This window comes from Molothrus ater, chromosome 4 (assembly GCF_012460135.2).
Source record: "Molothrus ater isolate BHLD 08-10-18 breed brown headed cowbird chromosome 4, BPBGC_Mater_1.1, whole genome shotgun sequence".
NCBI classification, from domain to species: Eukaryota; Metazoa; Chordata; class Aves; order Passeriformes; family Icteridae; genus Molothrus; species Molothrus ater.
Window position 1 is genome coordinate 67,319,135 of NC_050481.2, and position 17,434 is coordinate 67,336,568.

At 40.0% G+C, this 17,434-nt stretch overlaps 1 protein-coding gene across 1 annotated transcript in view; it reads right to left on the minus strand.

The window, feature by feature from the left end:
* EIF2AK3 (eukaryotic translation initiation factor 2 alpha kinase 3) overlaps positions 1 to 17,434 on the minus strand; it is a 43,151-nt gene that overhangs the window by 1,275 nt on the left and 24,442 nt on the right. Inside the window, exons 5-16 of the mRNA XM_036382139.1 lie at positions 15,665 to 15,899; positions 15,252 to 15,414; positions 14,241 to 14,378; positions 13,577 to 13,699; positions 12,808 to 13,028; positions 12,329 to 12,441; positions 11,134 to 11,256; positions 9,787 to 9,936; positions 7,983 to 8,751; positions 3,875 to 4,042; positions 3,250 to 3,351; positions 986 to 1,048 (exon numbers count right to left, since the gene is read on the minus strand). Coding sequence (XP_036238032.1) covers positions 986 to 1,048; positions 3,250 to 3,351; positions 3,875 to 4,042; positions 7,983 to 8,751; positions 9,787 to 9,936; positions 11,134 to 11,256; positions 12,329 to 12,441; positions 12,808 to 13,028; positions 13,577 to 13,699; positions 14,241 to 14,378; positions 15,252 to 15,414; positions 15,665 to 15,899 — 2,368 coding nt within the window. The remainder of the gene's footprint in view (positions 1 to 985; positions 1,049 to 3,249; positions 3,352 to 3,874; positions 4,043 to 7,982; positions 8,752 to 9,786; positions 9,937 to 11,133; positions 11,257 to 12,328; positions 12,442 to 12,807; positions 13,029 to 13,576; positions 13,700 to 14,240; positions 14,379 to 15,251; positions 15,415 to 15,664; positions 15,900 to 17,434) is intronic.

The following is a 17,434-nucleotide window of genomic DNA, read 5'->3' on the forward strand; positions in this document are numbered from 1 at the left end:
TTCAGCTGTGGCTGTGTGAAGTAGTGGAAATAACCCCAGCTGCTTTCTGAGTTATTTGGGTGTTATTTGGCTCAGTAGTTAGATGTGCACTAAATATTTTAAAATGTATCATTTTCATCTCTTAAAAGTGTCTTTACTGTCATTGGATTCAAGGTTTAATAGGGTTATAAAAAACTTCAAATTATTTGCAATCAAAGTTAAATATATGATACATAATTTATATGTAATTTTTAGATTCATGTTTAGCCATCACGTATTCAACCACACTGAATTTCTCTCCTGCCAAATTAGAATTTTTCCTTTAAATGTACAAGTAGTTGGAATATTTGTTTCAAATTTAATCAGAATTAGTGTTCTACTCCAGCTGAGCACAGCACAGCCCCTTCTCCCAGGCAGCTTTCAGCTGTAAAGCAGGAAAGGCTGGTCTCAATTTGGCCACTGGTCTGAAGCTACCCTGAACACCTGAAAGCAACTCAGCTTTTTTCTGGGGAGGTTTTGGACATCACCTCCTCTTTTACCTGCCACCACATCACTTTACAGACCTGACTAATGAGAACACAGCATAATTTGCTCATGTGATTTCCCTCTTGGGAGGTCCAGCTCTGGAGGGGATCCCATACAGCCATGGTGCTACTTAGAGCCTCTCCTTTACCTGTCTGAATCTTTGCATTTTCTCTTTGGGAATATGGATTTGTTGCAGGAAATCATGACAGCATGTATGTGAAATGAATGGCTGTAAGTGACAAAGGGAAGCCAGGTAAAAAAGTATTCCTGGAGGAACACTGTGACAGATGTGTCATTGTGCCCATTATTGCAATGTTATAGCTTTGAAATGTGGAGAAGTACTGGGATAGGGAAATGCATCTTAATAACATGAAAGCTACCTGGTTTCTCCATTTTCACCTACAAAGCAACTGGAAAGCAAAGAAAAAAAAGCTACAGTTATTAATGAAAAGGCTATAATTAATACATCAGCTGTACCTACCTCTTGTGCATATTTCTGAGTGAACAGTGGTGGAAAATTCAAATTTCGAACATCACTTAAAGTCTGCGAAAATATGAAGAATGACATGTAACTTTTCCAAAATATCATTCCTTAGTAATATTAACCTACCCTTCAAAAATATGCAAATTATGCAAAGAAATGAGCCTGCTGGAAAGAAAACTATTTATTTTAAAGTGTTGCTTTAGTGGTTAAAAATCACAACCTAGTTGAACAGGTGAGTTGCTGCTTCCCTAGGTATTGAGCCTGCAACAGAAGGAGTTGTGCTACAAGAATTGTGATCTCTGCAGTTTTAAATCAGTCAGATACATGAACCTGAACTTCCTCACTTCAGCTGAACAAAACCAACAAATCTGTGCACCACCCATAACTCCAGGATGGCCTACACCAGTATTAAGACACATGAAATTATTGTCTCTGCATTACCAATGTAAGCACCTGTCTTTGTTTAACTTTTAAGGAGGAATGAGAAGATTTATCAGCAGTTTGGAAAGCAGTTGAGTTGTGTATTTCTGTGCTCCTTTCATACAAAGGCCACTGGCTCCATCTAGTGACAGTGTTTTTCCCATGTGCAGTATTTAGCACTTCAATTTTCTTGGAAGGATCTGCTTTTACAAAAGTTTGAGCACAAAATACAAGAGTTCTAAAGTTAAATCAAAATTCATTTCACTATTACTCCACTGGAAATATAAAGTGACCAGTTAATAGTGATGGGCAACAGCCAAACTCCTGTTCAAGAGAACTGAGTTTGATGACATTAAAATGCTTCAGAAAACTTTTCCCCTTTTCTGTCAGCTCAGCCTGCATTTAGTGATCTGTTTCCAGCATGTCACTTGGAAATAAATTGCACTGCTACTGACTAACTGCTCACAGCTTGAGACAGAGGCAGCTCTCACGCTCTACCTCTGGGGATTTTTCCAGCCAGTTGTCACAAATTCCTAGAATTTGCTGGGTTACTTGGTCAGGCAGAGCATGTTTTGCTTCAGCAAGCAGTGCTAATGCTTGGCTGAGGCCAATGAAAACCTCAGTGTAAGAACTCTGAAATAGCTACTGAAGCAGTGAAACTCCAGAATCCAGGGCAGGCATTTCCTTTTCAGCAAAAGGAGTGAAATGTCAGTGAAAATCCTGGAAAGTCAGGGCACTCTTTTAACACTCTCTTCAAGTAAAAAATTTGAATTAGATGGAATTTAGGGTTCATCCATTCTGATTATTTGCTTTGCTTCTATTCTTAGGAGAGAAACTGGAAGGGTAAAACCTGTAATCACTGCTGCAAGAGATCTGAGAATCCAGGATGGCTCTTCCCCAGGTATTTTGTTTCAGTAAAACTGATTTAGAGAAATTGAAACTGATTTCAGTGCCAGAGGTTCAAATTAAACACCAAGTCCTCCTCTACACTGTACAGGTTGTGCCATTTTAAGCCAGAGCATCTTAATCAAGAGAATGCAACAGATGAAGCACTTGGTCAGGCTGCTGTTCAAGCTGTTTCTTACTCTCTGCTAAACTCACTCCATCTTCACCTGAGAATGTAACACCCCCAAGCACATTCAAGTGATAAATACAAGTTTTAATGACTCTTTCTTTCCTAAACAGGTCACTGGTTGTCAGAGAGGAGAGACCTTTCTGGCTGTAGCCCCTGTTCTCCATGAACTTGCTCCTGAGCAAGATGGAGCTCACATTTTAACAGCAAGCAAGAGCTGTAATGCACCATCAAAGATCCCAAATTCACATCTGCTGCAATGAATGGCAGCAGTTATGGGAAGATTGTGCTTGAAGCTGAGTGAGACTCACAGCTAAGACTCACTGGAAGAAAAGGAACAGCCATTTTTCACCAAGTGCTCTGGGTGAAAAAGCACTGCAGATGCAAATGAAGGAAGAAATAATCAAAATGCACAGCGTGGCTCCAATTCTTGAATGAAAACCAAGCTGGCAGGCTTAAAGTCACAAGCTATATTTATTACTTGAGTTCTTGGATATTGTAGTTCAATAGTTTCTCTTACTTGGCTTCACAACAGAGGAGCTTTGTAAAGAAATTAAAGCCTCAACTCAATCACACACATTAGGAAGACTGCAGTTTATTTTCAGTGATTCAGGGGGTCTGTACAAGGCTGATAAAGAAGCTGTGCTCCTGGCTGCAAGGCTTTTCTCCAAAGAAAACAGGACAGGAACCTCTTGCCAGCATTTCACCAAGTGAACAGCTGTTTTACACAAATGCTCAAACTGAAGATAACCCAACACACCACACATACCTTGACCCTCTCCATCTGTGTGCTGAAGGGGTAGAGCAGCTCAAAGAGAATCAGTCCCAGAGAGAAGATATCCACCTTGTGTGAATAGGTGTTGCCACAGATCTGAGAAGGCAAAGTCAGGGTCAGGGCAATCAAGGTACTGCATGCAATTATCTACAAATTAAACATCACCCCTGCAAGTTCACCTGTGCAAGTCACCAGCCCTGTGCAGAGCTGGAAGCAGCAGCACAGGAACGTTGGTGAACTTCAGCCATGAGCAGCAGGGAGCAAGGTTCTGATCCTCAGCTCCTCTGTGCTGCAAAGCAAAATGTTTCACCTTACTTAATCTCATGCACAAGAGTGTGTTCTTCCTCAATTAAGTGGAATCTTTTACAGTTACCTTCCTATACTGCATTAAAAGCAAGAAAAATAAATGCATTCAGTCTGAATAATTAGCCACTGTTTTTGCTATATACATTTAAATATGCATTTTGGAATTCAATTTACCTCAAAAGTATTTTGATGAGAAAGAATTTAAGTGACTTGATTGCAATGGTTTACTAGGAATGCCTGATCTAAGAGCTCCCAAAAATTCAGGACTCTTCTGGGCACTGCCAAACACAGCTTGAGAGAAAAGAGCACAAACCTGTTCTGGGCTCATGTAGAGTTTGGTCCCTACTTGTCCTGTGTGCCTGGCATAAGCTGGCATTGGGGTCAGAACTGATTCTTCCTCCTCATCTTGGTCCATAGCAGTCACCAGTCCAAAATCCCCAACCTTTACTATGTCATCCATTGTGAAAAATATATTGGAAGGCTGAGAAAACAGAGAGGTGAAAAGGAAAAAGTAAGTAACAAACAGATGTCTGTGTTTCAGCAGTTATAACACTTGGTTCTAACTCAGAAGCTGTCAAGGTTAAAACCACTCATTAAAGTGCTGAAGAATAGCAGTTAAGAATTGTAACTATTCAGGAAAAAGGCATTTCTCCTGCATTAACCACTGTCTCTTCCTGAAGCTCAGACTGCTCATTTCTTGTCATTCAGCAGAGCTTTACCAGCAGCACACAGCTCTGCTGAGGAACACACAGAGAGTCAACACTGCTGGGAACAGCACAGGTAAGTGATCACCACATGACACTTTCACACCACATGCTGCAGCTCCATCTCCTGGCCTTTTGTATTTTAATCCCTAAGTGCTACAGTAGTTTGCTGTATTACTAACCAGCCCACAGCACATCATCCCAGTGTTAAATTACAGATACAGTGGGAACAAGGTCTGCTTTTCAGTGTAACTCTGCAGTTTAACATAGAACAGCTGTTTGCATAACAGAATTAAAAGTTTATTTTTGACAGAAGCCTAAGAACTTGCAATTCATAAAGGCAGCAACACTGATGATCTGTCTTAACTCTCCTTTAGCTTGTTTGCCAACACCTCCATCCTTGGCTTAGCCTACTGCTACAAGAGACTGGAACAGAGCTGTCCCTTGGCCAGTGGTGCACATCCAAGACAGTTTTTCAAGAGATTTGCTTCCTGGCTGACTAGAACAGCACCCACCAAAAGAATGATTATTCCCTTGAAATAAAACCACTCCAGCTGGGTTACAAATACAGAGTTTGGGGGGAAGAACAGACTGATCCTGCAAGGGGGAGGAAGCAGCAGGATGCTGCACAGGGCCAAGCTGTGAAGAGCAGGTGGTGCTGGGCAAGCTCCTCTCAGAGCTCCTGGGCCCTCGAGGCTGGGAGAACCTGGGCTATGCTCTGCTGACATCAGCCCTGCAGCAGGAGCAGGCAGACAGACAGAAGGCAATATTTTCCCACAAGATAAAGGACCATATTTCAAAGTCCATCTGACTTCCTCAGTTAAAGACAAACCCACTGCGTGAACAAGAAACAGGACAGAAAAAAGGATTCTTGGGTTTTTGGGTTTTTTTTTGGCAATGGTCAGCTCTGAGGGAAGCCCTAGAGAAACAGTTCCACAGTGCCCACATCCTGCCTCTGACACTGCCTTCTTAGCCAGGTCTTATCCCCCACTGTATTTCCCTGTAAAGAGTGTCCAGCCCTTGGGAGTCACAGTGCCTTCAGGGCACAAAAGCCACTGCCCAGTAAACCCACAGTGTCTCCAGGCTCTGGCTGAAGCATTTGCAGAGCACTCACCCCTCAGTGCACACCCACATGGTCAAAAGTCTTGATATGAGAATTTTAATGCTCAAGGAACAAACATCTCCATTAGGAGTTTGTATCCCATTGCCTTGATCTCCATTCTCCTCCTACAAACATACAAGGCAAGATTTGTCTTCTTCCTGGAGGAAAAACTCCTCATAACAAAGTTTATTTTATTACTTCTCTGGCTGGACACTGACTGTCTCTGAACAGGCTGGCACATAGTTTCTACAAATAAGGGGAATGGACACTCTGCTATTGCAAAATACCAGCAAAAAGAAACCATCAAGATCACATTTGGGAGAATAAAAAGCCTAAGGCAGAAGCACTCAGTTTTGATTTAAATCATCAGCAGAGTACAATCAAATATAACCACCCTCTAGTTTAGTTATCTTGCCACCTGCACAAAGAAATTTCTCTCCATATTCTTCAGTCAGAATAAGAATTCTCATTTTTCCACATGAATAAGCTTCTCATACATCTGGAATACTCTGTTTAATTCAATTAATGCTGCAAAATGTATCCCAAGACTGTTCTTGCAGTTCTGTGAAACTGATAATTTCTTTTGAGCTGCCAAGCATGACCGACAGCTTATCCTAGGAATAACAGTAAATTCACTTGACAGGCAGACTTTTGTTTCTGCACTTCATTTTCTTCAAAAGAATTTGAACTCTGACCTCTTCACTTCCCCACATGAATTCCTAACCATCTTGTCATTGCAGTATCCCTGATTAGCAGGAGCCTAATTAATGCATTTTAATGTGCACTGTTAATTTAAATATTTAGATTACTTCTTGGATCTTTCAATATGCCCATATAGAAATTTATTTTCACACAGATCTACCAGCTTTTGTAGGTGCCAATGAGAGCAAGAATTAGCCTCTGCTATCATTGAACTCTGCCTGCAGCCAAGCCAAAGCAGCTTTGCAGGTTATTCAGTTGTTAGTGCTGGCACCAACTCAGGGCTGCATGACCAACCTCTTGGACAAATTACAAAATTAGATGAGATCTCTTCCTAGGAGCTTCTGAAAAGTAGAGAAAATAATTAAATAAACTGGCTGTTGTTTTGACCAAATTAACACATAACAGACAAATAAACTTTGGGATCCAAGAATAACATCTATACAAGCATAGAAAGTTTCCTGAAGAAGGAAGGTGCTCATCCAGGGAGATTGTTTCCAAGTTGGTTATACCAAGTAAACAAAATTAAATCTCTTGTTCAAACTGCTGCCAGCACTGAACTTTTAAGATGTTCCAACAAAACACTCCACACCTGATTAAGACTAATACAGCTTTAAGAGAAGATCTACATAAGGTTTACTGAACAGTGAGCTCAGTGAAGACTGCAGAGGGCTACACCTGACAGTATTGTTGAGAAAGGTTATTAATTAACATGTCTAGCAACATATTAGTACAGGGATTTAATTACTTTTATGGTCAGTTTCTCAAGCACTAAAGATTTGTCAGATAACTGGTTCAAGGTAATTGCCTAATGCTGATGGGAAAAGAAAATACCTGGAAGGGCTGTTAGAGTTTTTCTAACTCTGACATATCCTTTGAGGATTATTTAATTTGAACCTCCTTTTACTGCCACATCTGACATGGAATTTTTTAGCTTTTGCTTCTGCTGATGCCAAATTACCATCTGAGAAGCCACAATCATTTCAGTAATTACTCCACTGAGGTAGGCTACTAATGCCTCCTCAAACAAGCAAAGGGAAACACAAGTGTCCACATTTGGCAAAAGGAATCAATTTCTCAGAGCTAGGCCTAATAAAACTAACTTTGGCTGGGCTCTTCAATTAAATTTATTTATTTGGTAACACATACTGACACTTCCAGTGCTTTACGTTAGAGCAAAGTCAGGCACTAGCATGGGAGGATCATGAACAAAATGAAAGAAAAGGTACAAGTTGCTCCTGACTTCAGCTGCACTAAACACCAGAGGTGCAAACCACCTTTCCCAGTCTTCACTGTCTGGATGATCTGAGACATTAAAAATCCTGTGAATCCTTCAGAAAGCTTCACTGTGATAGCTGGCACTGGCTCACAATTCTGCTCCAGGACAGTTTACATTTCAATCCCAGAGAAGTATTGCTTAATTTTTACTTTCTCTAACTCTCTAAGAGTTACACTGCTCCTTTTAGGCTGTACTGCTATAGAAAGAAGGAAAATACCAGAATTAGAATCACAGAATTATTTAGGTTGGAAAAGACTTTTAAGATCAAGTCCAACTGCAAGCTCCACATTGCCAATTATCTGCTTCACTTGAAATAGTAGAACAGGATCCAAAATAGCTTTGTCATAGAGCTCAGCCCTGAACAACCCTGTACAAAGAACATGAATTCAAAATACCATAGGACAAATGCCACTGATCTGTGCCAGGTACAAGAAGTCTTGCTGTAAGAAAGACTTTAATTGCAGTAACAAGTGATGAATATTTATTTCCTGGAGCACTGCACTCCAGATTATTGTACAGACATTAATTCAGCTTTTTTAACACCCATGCTGAGGTCACTGAGAGGAGTCAGCTATTTTGGCAGGCTTTGTTTGCAGAGCCACATTCCTCCCACATACAGCAACCTATGGATACAAACCTTGAGATCCCTGTGCATTAATCCTTTGCTGTGCAGAAAGTCAACAGCTTCAGCAATCTGCAGAAAGATCTGCAGACACTCTGTCCTTTCCCTCTCCTCTATGGTGCATCTTCTGCTCATCCAGTCTTTGAGGTTCTCTTTCCGGCAGAGCTGCATCTGGATGTACAGATACACCTTTGGAGAGGTGGGCTTCACTTTTTCTGCAGTGTTTTTAGAAAGGTCCAGGCTTAAACTCGTTGGTCTTGGAGGAGAAACAGAGAGGGGACTTCCTGAAGCAGATTTCTTGTTATCAGATTCCTTTGCACTTTTCCCTTTATCCTCAGAAGGACTCTCATTATGTGAAACATCAATTTTATCTTCCTTACTAGAGGCATTTCCACAGCCAGAATCCTCAAACACAATAGAGGAGGAGGTCCCTTCCTTCAGATGTACAACAGGAACAGCTGAAGGACAAATTTCCAAGGAGTGTCCCAGCTCATTACTGTTGATAGTACTGTCTTCTACATCACAGCCTGTAAGGACACTATCCTGAAGGTTTAATAGTGGATCTTCTGAGTGCTCCAAGTCCTTGTTGTCTGTGTCAGAAAATTCCAGAGGAGAAAACTGGCTTCCAGATGAATCTGACTGACCACAGGGTATCCCCACAGACCTCACCCTCTCTGATGAAGCTGCAGTAACTTCAATGTGTTCCTCAGTTGAAAATGGCTCTGTTGTGATCTTAAATGATGGGACATCCATTGGGCTGGGAGAACTGAGTGGCCAGTCAGTGCTGGAAGACAAAGAGAGGTCAATACTAGAGAAATTGTAGTAGATTCCAATCATTCTACTAGAAATGCACTTCTGAAAGCCCAGATTTTAACAACTGCTACCCCTGACACCTGTCATACTGCAGGGTCATACTGCAACAAGGAGTGACTACCCAAGTGTGGGAATCACCAATAACCAGCATTTAGCATCTGTGTCTTAGCAAGGATAATGTTTTCTCATTGAGACAAAAGTGTTGATAAAGGAATATTTAACAAGCTCTACTGCCTAGATTCCTAATGTGCAATCAGGCTCATCTTCAGTTTGAAAAAATCCATCCCTTTGGAACACGCACTGCAAGGACTATTTAAAGTGCCTTGGAAGAATTACAGCTGTGAAATGTTAATTTGATGCCTGAAATATAAAGGTTGCCGTATTCTAAAAATTGTGAGGCATGTTAAGTTGTTATTATGAAACCAGCCAGCAGTCTTGTATTAGGCCTCATTCTGTAAATGCCAGCATACACCCACTTTTTCCTCTCTTCACGTTCTCTCCTTTATCTAATTTTCCATTTTTAACCTACTTCTACCAAGCTTCACAAATCCTCAGTCTGATTATCCCGCATGTATTTCTAGTGAAATAAATCCATTGGATTCTTGGAGTGCTGTATCAGGTCCATCTCACTCAAGATAATGAAGAGGAAGAAAGCAGTAGAAAGGAACAAAGAAGGCAGAGATGCCAAAGTTTGCAACTGAATCACAGCAGCAATGCTCCAACCTTCCAATCACTGCAAGGTTCAGCCACACAAGTTCAATTAAGAACCACATTATGTTTCCTAAGCTGAAAGTAGGACCTTAACACAAGAGAGGACCCATAAATCAAGAACTTTATGCAGAAGTGTGATATATTTGTATCTGTTCAATTGAAAAGTTGGCAGGCTAAGTTAACAACCATCTCTCTCCTAGACAGTCTCTCCATCTTCCTGGATCCTCTACCAGTTTTCTAGTTCTCCTGACATACAATCTCAAATTCAATTGTTAAAAAGAGCCCCATGAGTTACCTTTCATCTTTTAGCCACTGCTCATCCATCTTTTCCTGCCATCTCTCAGGGGGAGCTTCCAGCCATGCATTGAAATACCGAACAATCCCTGGATGCTCGAGCTTAGCCAGCGCCTTGACCTCCCTCATCACCTTCTCACGAGCCAGCTCCCTGGGGTTTGGGGTGAGGGGAAAAAGAGACATGGTCACCAAAAGCAACAGCACAGCACAAACATTTCTGCAAAGGAATTTAATCAAAGCTGCCCCAGTGTACACCAGGCCAGCAGCATTGCTTTTCACATGAAAACAAAAATATGTCTTAAATTCCCCAGAGTAACTCCTTTAGCTTAGAAGTGTGCAGGAGCAGAATGTGCTCATAATGACTCAATATTTAGTCTTCCCTTTTCACATAATTACAGGCAGGAAAAACAAGAAGAAATTCATCTTCCTCTTAACTGTTCTCAAGGATAGAAAAAAAGATTTTAAACAGCAAAATTCTACAGGGATGTAGAAGACACTGACAGACAAGACAGACAGCAATACCTTAGTATTTGTTTTTTAACTGGCAATAGGTAAGGAGGTTGCATAAGGACTATTTCTGTTCTGTGGACAGGAAAGCAGGCAGCCTCCTGTCTTACTGAAGGAATTTATCTCTCTTCATAACTGGATCAGATAAAGTCTGATGGTTTTATTTAACAGCTTTGAATATTCTTGGAAAAGACGAATTTAGGCTACCTTAAGTTTCTGAACAAAACCTTTAATCTTAAATAGTTATGCTTATTTAACACATTCAAAAAAATAGTAATTCTAGATTTCATAGCTTTACCCCCTCCCTCTTGCTGTTCTAACTTGAGATTTTCAGCAGCAGTGTCTCCCATCTCCCACTAAAAGAAGTGCTGCAAGGTCTGGGTAGGGTAATCCAGCAGCATGGCTTGACCACCTATGACTGAGAGAAAAGGTAGGGGTTGTGGGACCAGAAAATGAAACAAATGGGCAAATGGAGTCAAAAAAGGAGGTGAGGAAGAGAGAAAATAAAGAGGAGGTGGAGTAGGAAAGGTAAGGAGAGGAAGGAGAGAAGCACATTAACAGCAATTACTGATCCTGTTAGCAAAGGCTCCATTCACCAAGGAAATCCCTGTGGAGCAGCATCCCCATAAAGGAATCTGCAATACAAGTGTTTGAGCCAAGCAGGTCAGCTCTGCTGGCAGTGCACATGCCAAATTCTCTGTGCCAACACTGAGACAGCCCCCCGTTCAAAGTGTGTCATTCACCCTAATGAAATATCTGGGCAATCAGGTCAGGAGCAGATGGCTCTGGTAGGATGGGATCCCACCATTCATTCATTATTCCCAACAAATCCATTCAGTACCTGTTGGGCAATCGGATCCTCTTGATGGCATAGTTGCAGTCATCTACTTTATTTCTGGCTTCAAAAACCACTCCAAAACCTCCACGACCCAGACACTGGATTGGTTCAAAATCTGTCAGGTATCTGGGAAGAGAGGGGTGTGAGGAAGGGACAGAAGAAGGGAGGGAGGATAGAGGAGAAAAATGCATTAGTACAGATAGAAAAATAAAGTCATTTATGACCACAACAGAAGTAGTTTTGTACAGGCAAAACATGTGCAGAATTTCTTCTTTTTCCCTGCTCACCCACTGTGAGCAATTCCCTATCTATGAAATGGACAGTTGCTAAATGTGTATTTATGCAGAGCCTATCACAGGCCAGCAGGATCCATTCTGCATGCACTGGACAAACTGGAGAGGTTTTTCAGAATACCAGGTTGCATGCCTGCTGGATCCTGAGTATATAGCCCATGTTCCTATAGCTGAGTATTTTCTAAATCATGATTTGCCTTTAACCCTACCCCAAGTAACTGCTTCTGCAATTAGTCCTTCTAGTCCTGACATTTTTCCCTCCTCACCACAAATCAATTAATGCAAAACCAGCACAACAACCCATCCAAAACATCACTGTTCTTATATATCACTACTTTTTGTACTCTTCTTCATTTTAAACACTACAGTTCTTACTTTCATTGAGTTACAAATGTACAGGAAATGGTCACATCTGCTCTGGAGCATAATGGCATGCCCCTATTAAGCCTTCTGTCTTAACCAACTCCTTTGTAAAACCAATAAAGGTTTTATTTCAAGTTTAGACTGTTTATTCTGCAGAGTATATAAGATGTCATCTGCTTCCATCTGCAACTGCCTTTCTCTGCCTTACACCATAAACACAGGAACAGATGGAGTAAACACTGCTTAAGACCTACAAGGATCAATCTCCCATTTTGCTTATCAGCAAGAAGTATGAGAGCAATACTTCTGACCACATGTAACCTGTTGACTCTCTGGAATTTATGAGACTAATCATAACTGCAATCTCCCACAAGTAATGGGGTCACAGAGTCCTTTGTGCCAGTTGCTGATTATCCTGGGAAGTCAGAGGACTGGGAGTTCCTAGGTAAGAACAGGTGAACACCTACTCTTTCTATCTCCAGACAGCATTAGTAGCCACACTGATTAAACACCCTGTTTATGTTGTGTTGAACAGACCTCACCTTGACACATATCCAGAGTTCTTGGCATCACTCCAGCTGTTGTCTTTAATGTCTCCACAAGTGGGCTCATACTTACAATCAGTCTGACACTGTGTTTCAGACTCCTTCCGCAGCTAACAAGGATTTCCAAAACAAGAACAAAACAAACAAACAAACAAAATCAACTCCTTGAGTGCCTGAGCCTGGTTTGTACCCTAGATATGGCATTAAATAAATATCTCCAGATACGTCAGAAGCAGTCTAATCTGCTTGCTGAAGCAGTTAAGCAAATTGTATGTGGCAGCTGGCAGCCTTCACACACAGATTAAACAATAAATTTAGGCTTTTGATTTGGTTATCTCATTACTTATTAACTTATTAATATTACTCATTGCAGAGCCCAAACTGAAAGAAACAGCTAAAATAATTCCTTCTGTATTTGGGATTGTGAAAAGAATTGCTCTGACTCTGAAAATTCCTCTGATTCTGCAAACACTTACTCTGCTGTAAGGGTGGGGGTGGAAGAGTTTGCGCACAATGAAGGTGGTGGCCACGATACAGAACAAAATGGTGCCAACAATCTCCTTCCACCAGTGCAGCAGCAGAACAGGATCCTTTTTGCGGATGTTCTTGTAACTCGTGTCGTCAAAAAATCGAACCGTGATCTGGTTGCTGCGCTTGTTTCTCTCCCTCTTGTAGTAGGGTAAGTAATAACCATTATCTGTGTATAAAGCACACAAAGAGAACACAGATTTACCTGCAGGGACCTACAAAACAACTCTGCCTTCTCATTAATAGGTCTCCTCAACAGACATGACATGGAGTGGTTTTAATTTCCATTATTTCAAATAGCACATAAGCAAATTCAGTTAATTAAGGATGTGGACAGTAACTAGGTCTCTCTAGCTTTAAATCAGAATATCTTCCATATGGAAAACTTGTGACAACCATCCTGAGTCTCCAGTACTGTCAGTAAATTCTGGAAAAAATAATTCCGAAGATTTTTCCACTCCAAACAACTCTCAGTGGCAACAGCAGCACACACAACAGCTCTTCAGTGGCAATTCCTGGCACTTTGCTGTGCTTTATGTGGCATTAATTGTACTTACATTGCAATCTGAAAATACTAGTTTGGGCAATAATTTCCTAATTCATTAAATATTTAAAAAAATACACATATTTAAGGTCTAACAAATGGTTATTTATTGAAATTCCCAGATAATAAAAGCTGGGTATCTGAAACACTTCAAAGTCTGGAACTTCACCTACCATATGGGTACTGCAGAACTGACAGTGCTCCATTGCTGTATTCCTCATGAGAATACTTGTCATTGCTGAGACACTTGTCAAACTCATCAGAGCCCACCAACACTGGAGTCCTGGAAGGGGACTCTAAGCACAGAAAAGACAAAATTCTCTGAGCTTTATTTCAACTACAGACTGCTTATTCTGCAGAGTATATAAAATGTCAATTGCTTGTAAAATTCTGTTCTCACATTAATTTAAAGGGAACTCCAATTGCTTAATTTTACAAAATGCCTCTTGAATCAGGTAATGGGAAGTAAATTTCATAGAAGGAAACATTAAGAAAGGTACTTTAAGGTAACAGTTACTTAATAATTCTCCCCCTTGACAAGTCAATTCACTCATATTCACATCACTGCAAAAAACTTCTTCCTCTTTTTGTTGAAAATTTTGATTAAGAAGACCCAACATTTAATTATTAACAAAGACCCCGTCAAACCCATAGTAAAAGAAAACAGACATTAAATATTTGATTAGAAAAAAATAAACACTTAATAAAGCACAAATATATTTCTGAAGTAGTTCACAGTTGGAAACATCAGACTAGTTTGAAACATACTGGAAACCAGAAAGATGCCCTGTCTTTTCTGAGCTAAGGAAAAAAATTCAACTCTGAATTGTTACTTACGGATTAAAGGTTTCCATTTGATTTTGGGAAGAGGAATAATTGCATTATCATTCCTGGATTCCAGAGCCTTTGGATTGGTTGGGAATTTCTCATAAATTCTGACTGATGATTGAAGATACAACTGGCCCCTGAACATACCTAAGTAATAAACAAGGACGTGTATTAGTAATTAGATTTGGTTCTCTTTACCCCTGGAATAAAACTACCTAGTCAAAACACATGGTTAACAACATTTCTGAAAATATTCCTTCTTATTCTGAGAACCTGAGATACTGACTCTGATTGCTAAACTGGATGAATTCAAGTAATATCTTCCCTCTGTTCTAGGAAAGCAAGAGTTCAGAACATCTCATTTTACTGCTGGAAAGCTAGTGCTACAGGAAAATGCCAGCAATTCTTAAGAGCTATAAGGGAGTCTGGGATTTGCAGAAGTAAGACCTCATTCAAACTTCCTACCCTTGTTAATGCTGCACAAAACAGCCATTACCAGGAAGGCTGTAACTTCTTCCAAGTGTTATTCTTTATCTGTTATTCTAACCATTAACTGAAAAGCTACAAGGTGCAAAGACTTAGAGAAAAAGGCTTAAGGCAAACCAAGTCTTAGGAAACTAAAGCACATTTACCTCCCAGAGACAGACAGCTGAGGAGGAGGATCTCCAGCCACTCTATTTCAAATTGTCACAAACCGAATCCAATGGATCCTGACAGCTGAATGAAAACTAAGCCATGTAAAATCTCATCTGAATTTTCTTCACAGTATGTTACTGCAATCAGTGTACAAATTAATGGGCAATAAGGCTGTTTTATTAGCTGCCAACCTGTCTTATAAAGTTTCAAGACTTTTAGTCATCTCCAATGTACTGACTCTACAAAGCAATGAACATTTCAGAATCAAGATGGAAAAGATTTATGGGTTTGAAATCTACCAGTACAAAAAGATTTGCTTTACTACAACCTCAACAGAGAAATTAATGATGTTTACTACAGAAAATGCTGTAGTTGGTGTCTCACCCAAATAGACACTGGATTCTGTGGCCCCTCTGGCAGCTTCCACAAGATCTTCTTCATCCTCCGGTACCTCGTTATTTGCTGTGTAACTTGTGTCATCAAACAGACTGATTGGAATTACTTTGCCATCCTTAAGCAGCCATGCAGAAGCAATTGGAGTGCAAAACTGAAGAGGAGAGAGGTAATTGGAAAATGAATGTTGTATTAATGAGCTATTAAATAAGAATAAAAAACAAAGTGCTTAAATTTCTTGTTTAAATTTTGTAACAGATGCAGCAGCTCAAAGTCAGAACTTCAGTTAAAAAATGACAAGCAGATGTGTGCTCCTTTACAAAGACAGTGCCTGAAACCAAAGATGAAAGACATCTTCAAAACATCTACTTTTGTGATATTTAATATTCTGTCTTTCCCCCTACCTGGTATTCCCATTCCAGATGTCCTCCTCGTCTGTTAAAAGCCATCACCTTCCAGTCAGCCACAGAGACCTTTATCACTGTGTCTTTCATCATAGCTTCCTGCTCATCCACCTCTGAAATAATTTTTGTTTCTTCTTTGTTCATAGTTGATTTAAAATCGCTCTCAATGTATCCTGCTCTAGTTTCAATATCTGGGACATAGCGCAGCTCAAAGTGACCAACACTGAAATTCCACCTCAAAGAGAAAGAGAAAACCTTTGTAGTAACAGCTTTTATATTCCAAGGAAGTCCCAAGTCCTCTGTGCAGAAAATTTCTAAACTGAATTACCTGAATTTGGCCCATATTTTCACAGTAAACTCTTAGACTGTCAAATAAACAAAACTGTACCAGGAGGGGAGTGCTAATCCAGAACACAAATCAAACAAGATTTTTTTTTTGAGAAATGTTGTCCAACATGATGAGTGAACTGAGAAAAAACTGGTAAAGTAGGGGCCAATGGCACTAAAGGTTTAGTGTATGAAGGGGAAAACTAAAATCATTAAGTACTAGAGCTGAGTCTGCCTAGTAAGAAAACATTCTGTAGCTGAAGAAAGCAGCAACTACAAAGCTGTTAGGAAGCAGCATTCTAAAAAACCATTTTCCTCTTCACTAATTAAGTGGATTTAACTGGAAACATAAGATTTTTCAAACTGGGAAAGGGACTATGATTTTTTTGTTCAACCCCACATACAACCTAACACAGATCCCTTGACAGGTACTTCATGAAACCAGGACTGCTCATATCTCATAGGTTAACACCAAAAAAAGACAAATGTATAATGAAATGTGTAAGGAGCAGTTTTCTTGCACAGCAAAAAAATCTTAAATTGTTGTAAACCTACAAAGATACAGACAGGAAAAGCGTGGCATGTTTGGACAGCATGAAAGGGTAAACATTTCTTGAACAGTAAATTTGGTTGCCTAAAGCTTCTTATCAGTCTGGCAACCACCAGGAACCCCAAGTGGCTCTTTAAAGAGTTTACACCCTTATGGTAAGAATTTGGCATATTTTATACACTCAGTCTATTTATTAAAGACAAAACTTTTTTCCTCTGGATTAAAACCCCAGATGTTTCCTACCCATTCCATGTCACCAGGAAAGCACCTCTGTTTCTCACCACAAAGAGGAGGGTTCTGGGACACAAGACTAAATACTATGGTTTTGACATACCTCTCCTGGCTAATATCTGTCTCCAAGAAACACAGAAACCAAGATTTATCCTCTCAGACATCTGATCTGTTACTGAGTTCTCATTAGGTTCTCTCTGATAGACTACAAATTCACAACTTGTCACATCCTGCTGCAAACAGAAGAGGGAGCAGGGGAACAGGGAATGACTGATTCTCCACTATGTTGCTGGGCAGTTACTTGTATCTATGTACAGAACCCATCTTTTTAAGTCTGTGTTTTATGAAGTGGGTTTGGGTTTTTTTTTTCCAGAAAATATGTGTCTGTAATTTTACAGAAATCTTGATGTATTAAAACTTCAATATGACAGCGTTAGAAAAATCACAGATTGAATCAGTTTCTACAGCTTAGAAAGAACAAACCACCTACATTATGGAATGAACAACATAAATTTAAGAATGGTTTAAAATATCAACTTAAAATGAAAATTTAAGACATCATGTATAACCTCCCTCCCCAGTGACAGTTACCATTTGTACAAAAAGAACCTTAAAGGGAGTAGATTTTAAGAAGACTTTTAAACTGTCTCCTCTTGTACAAA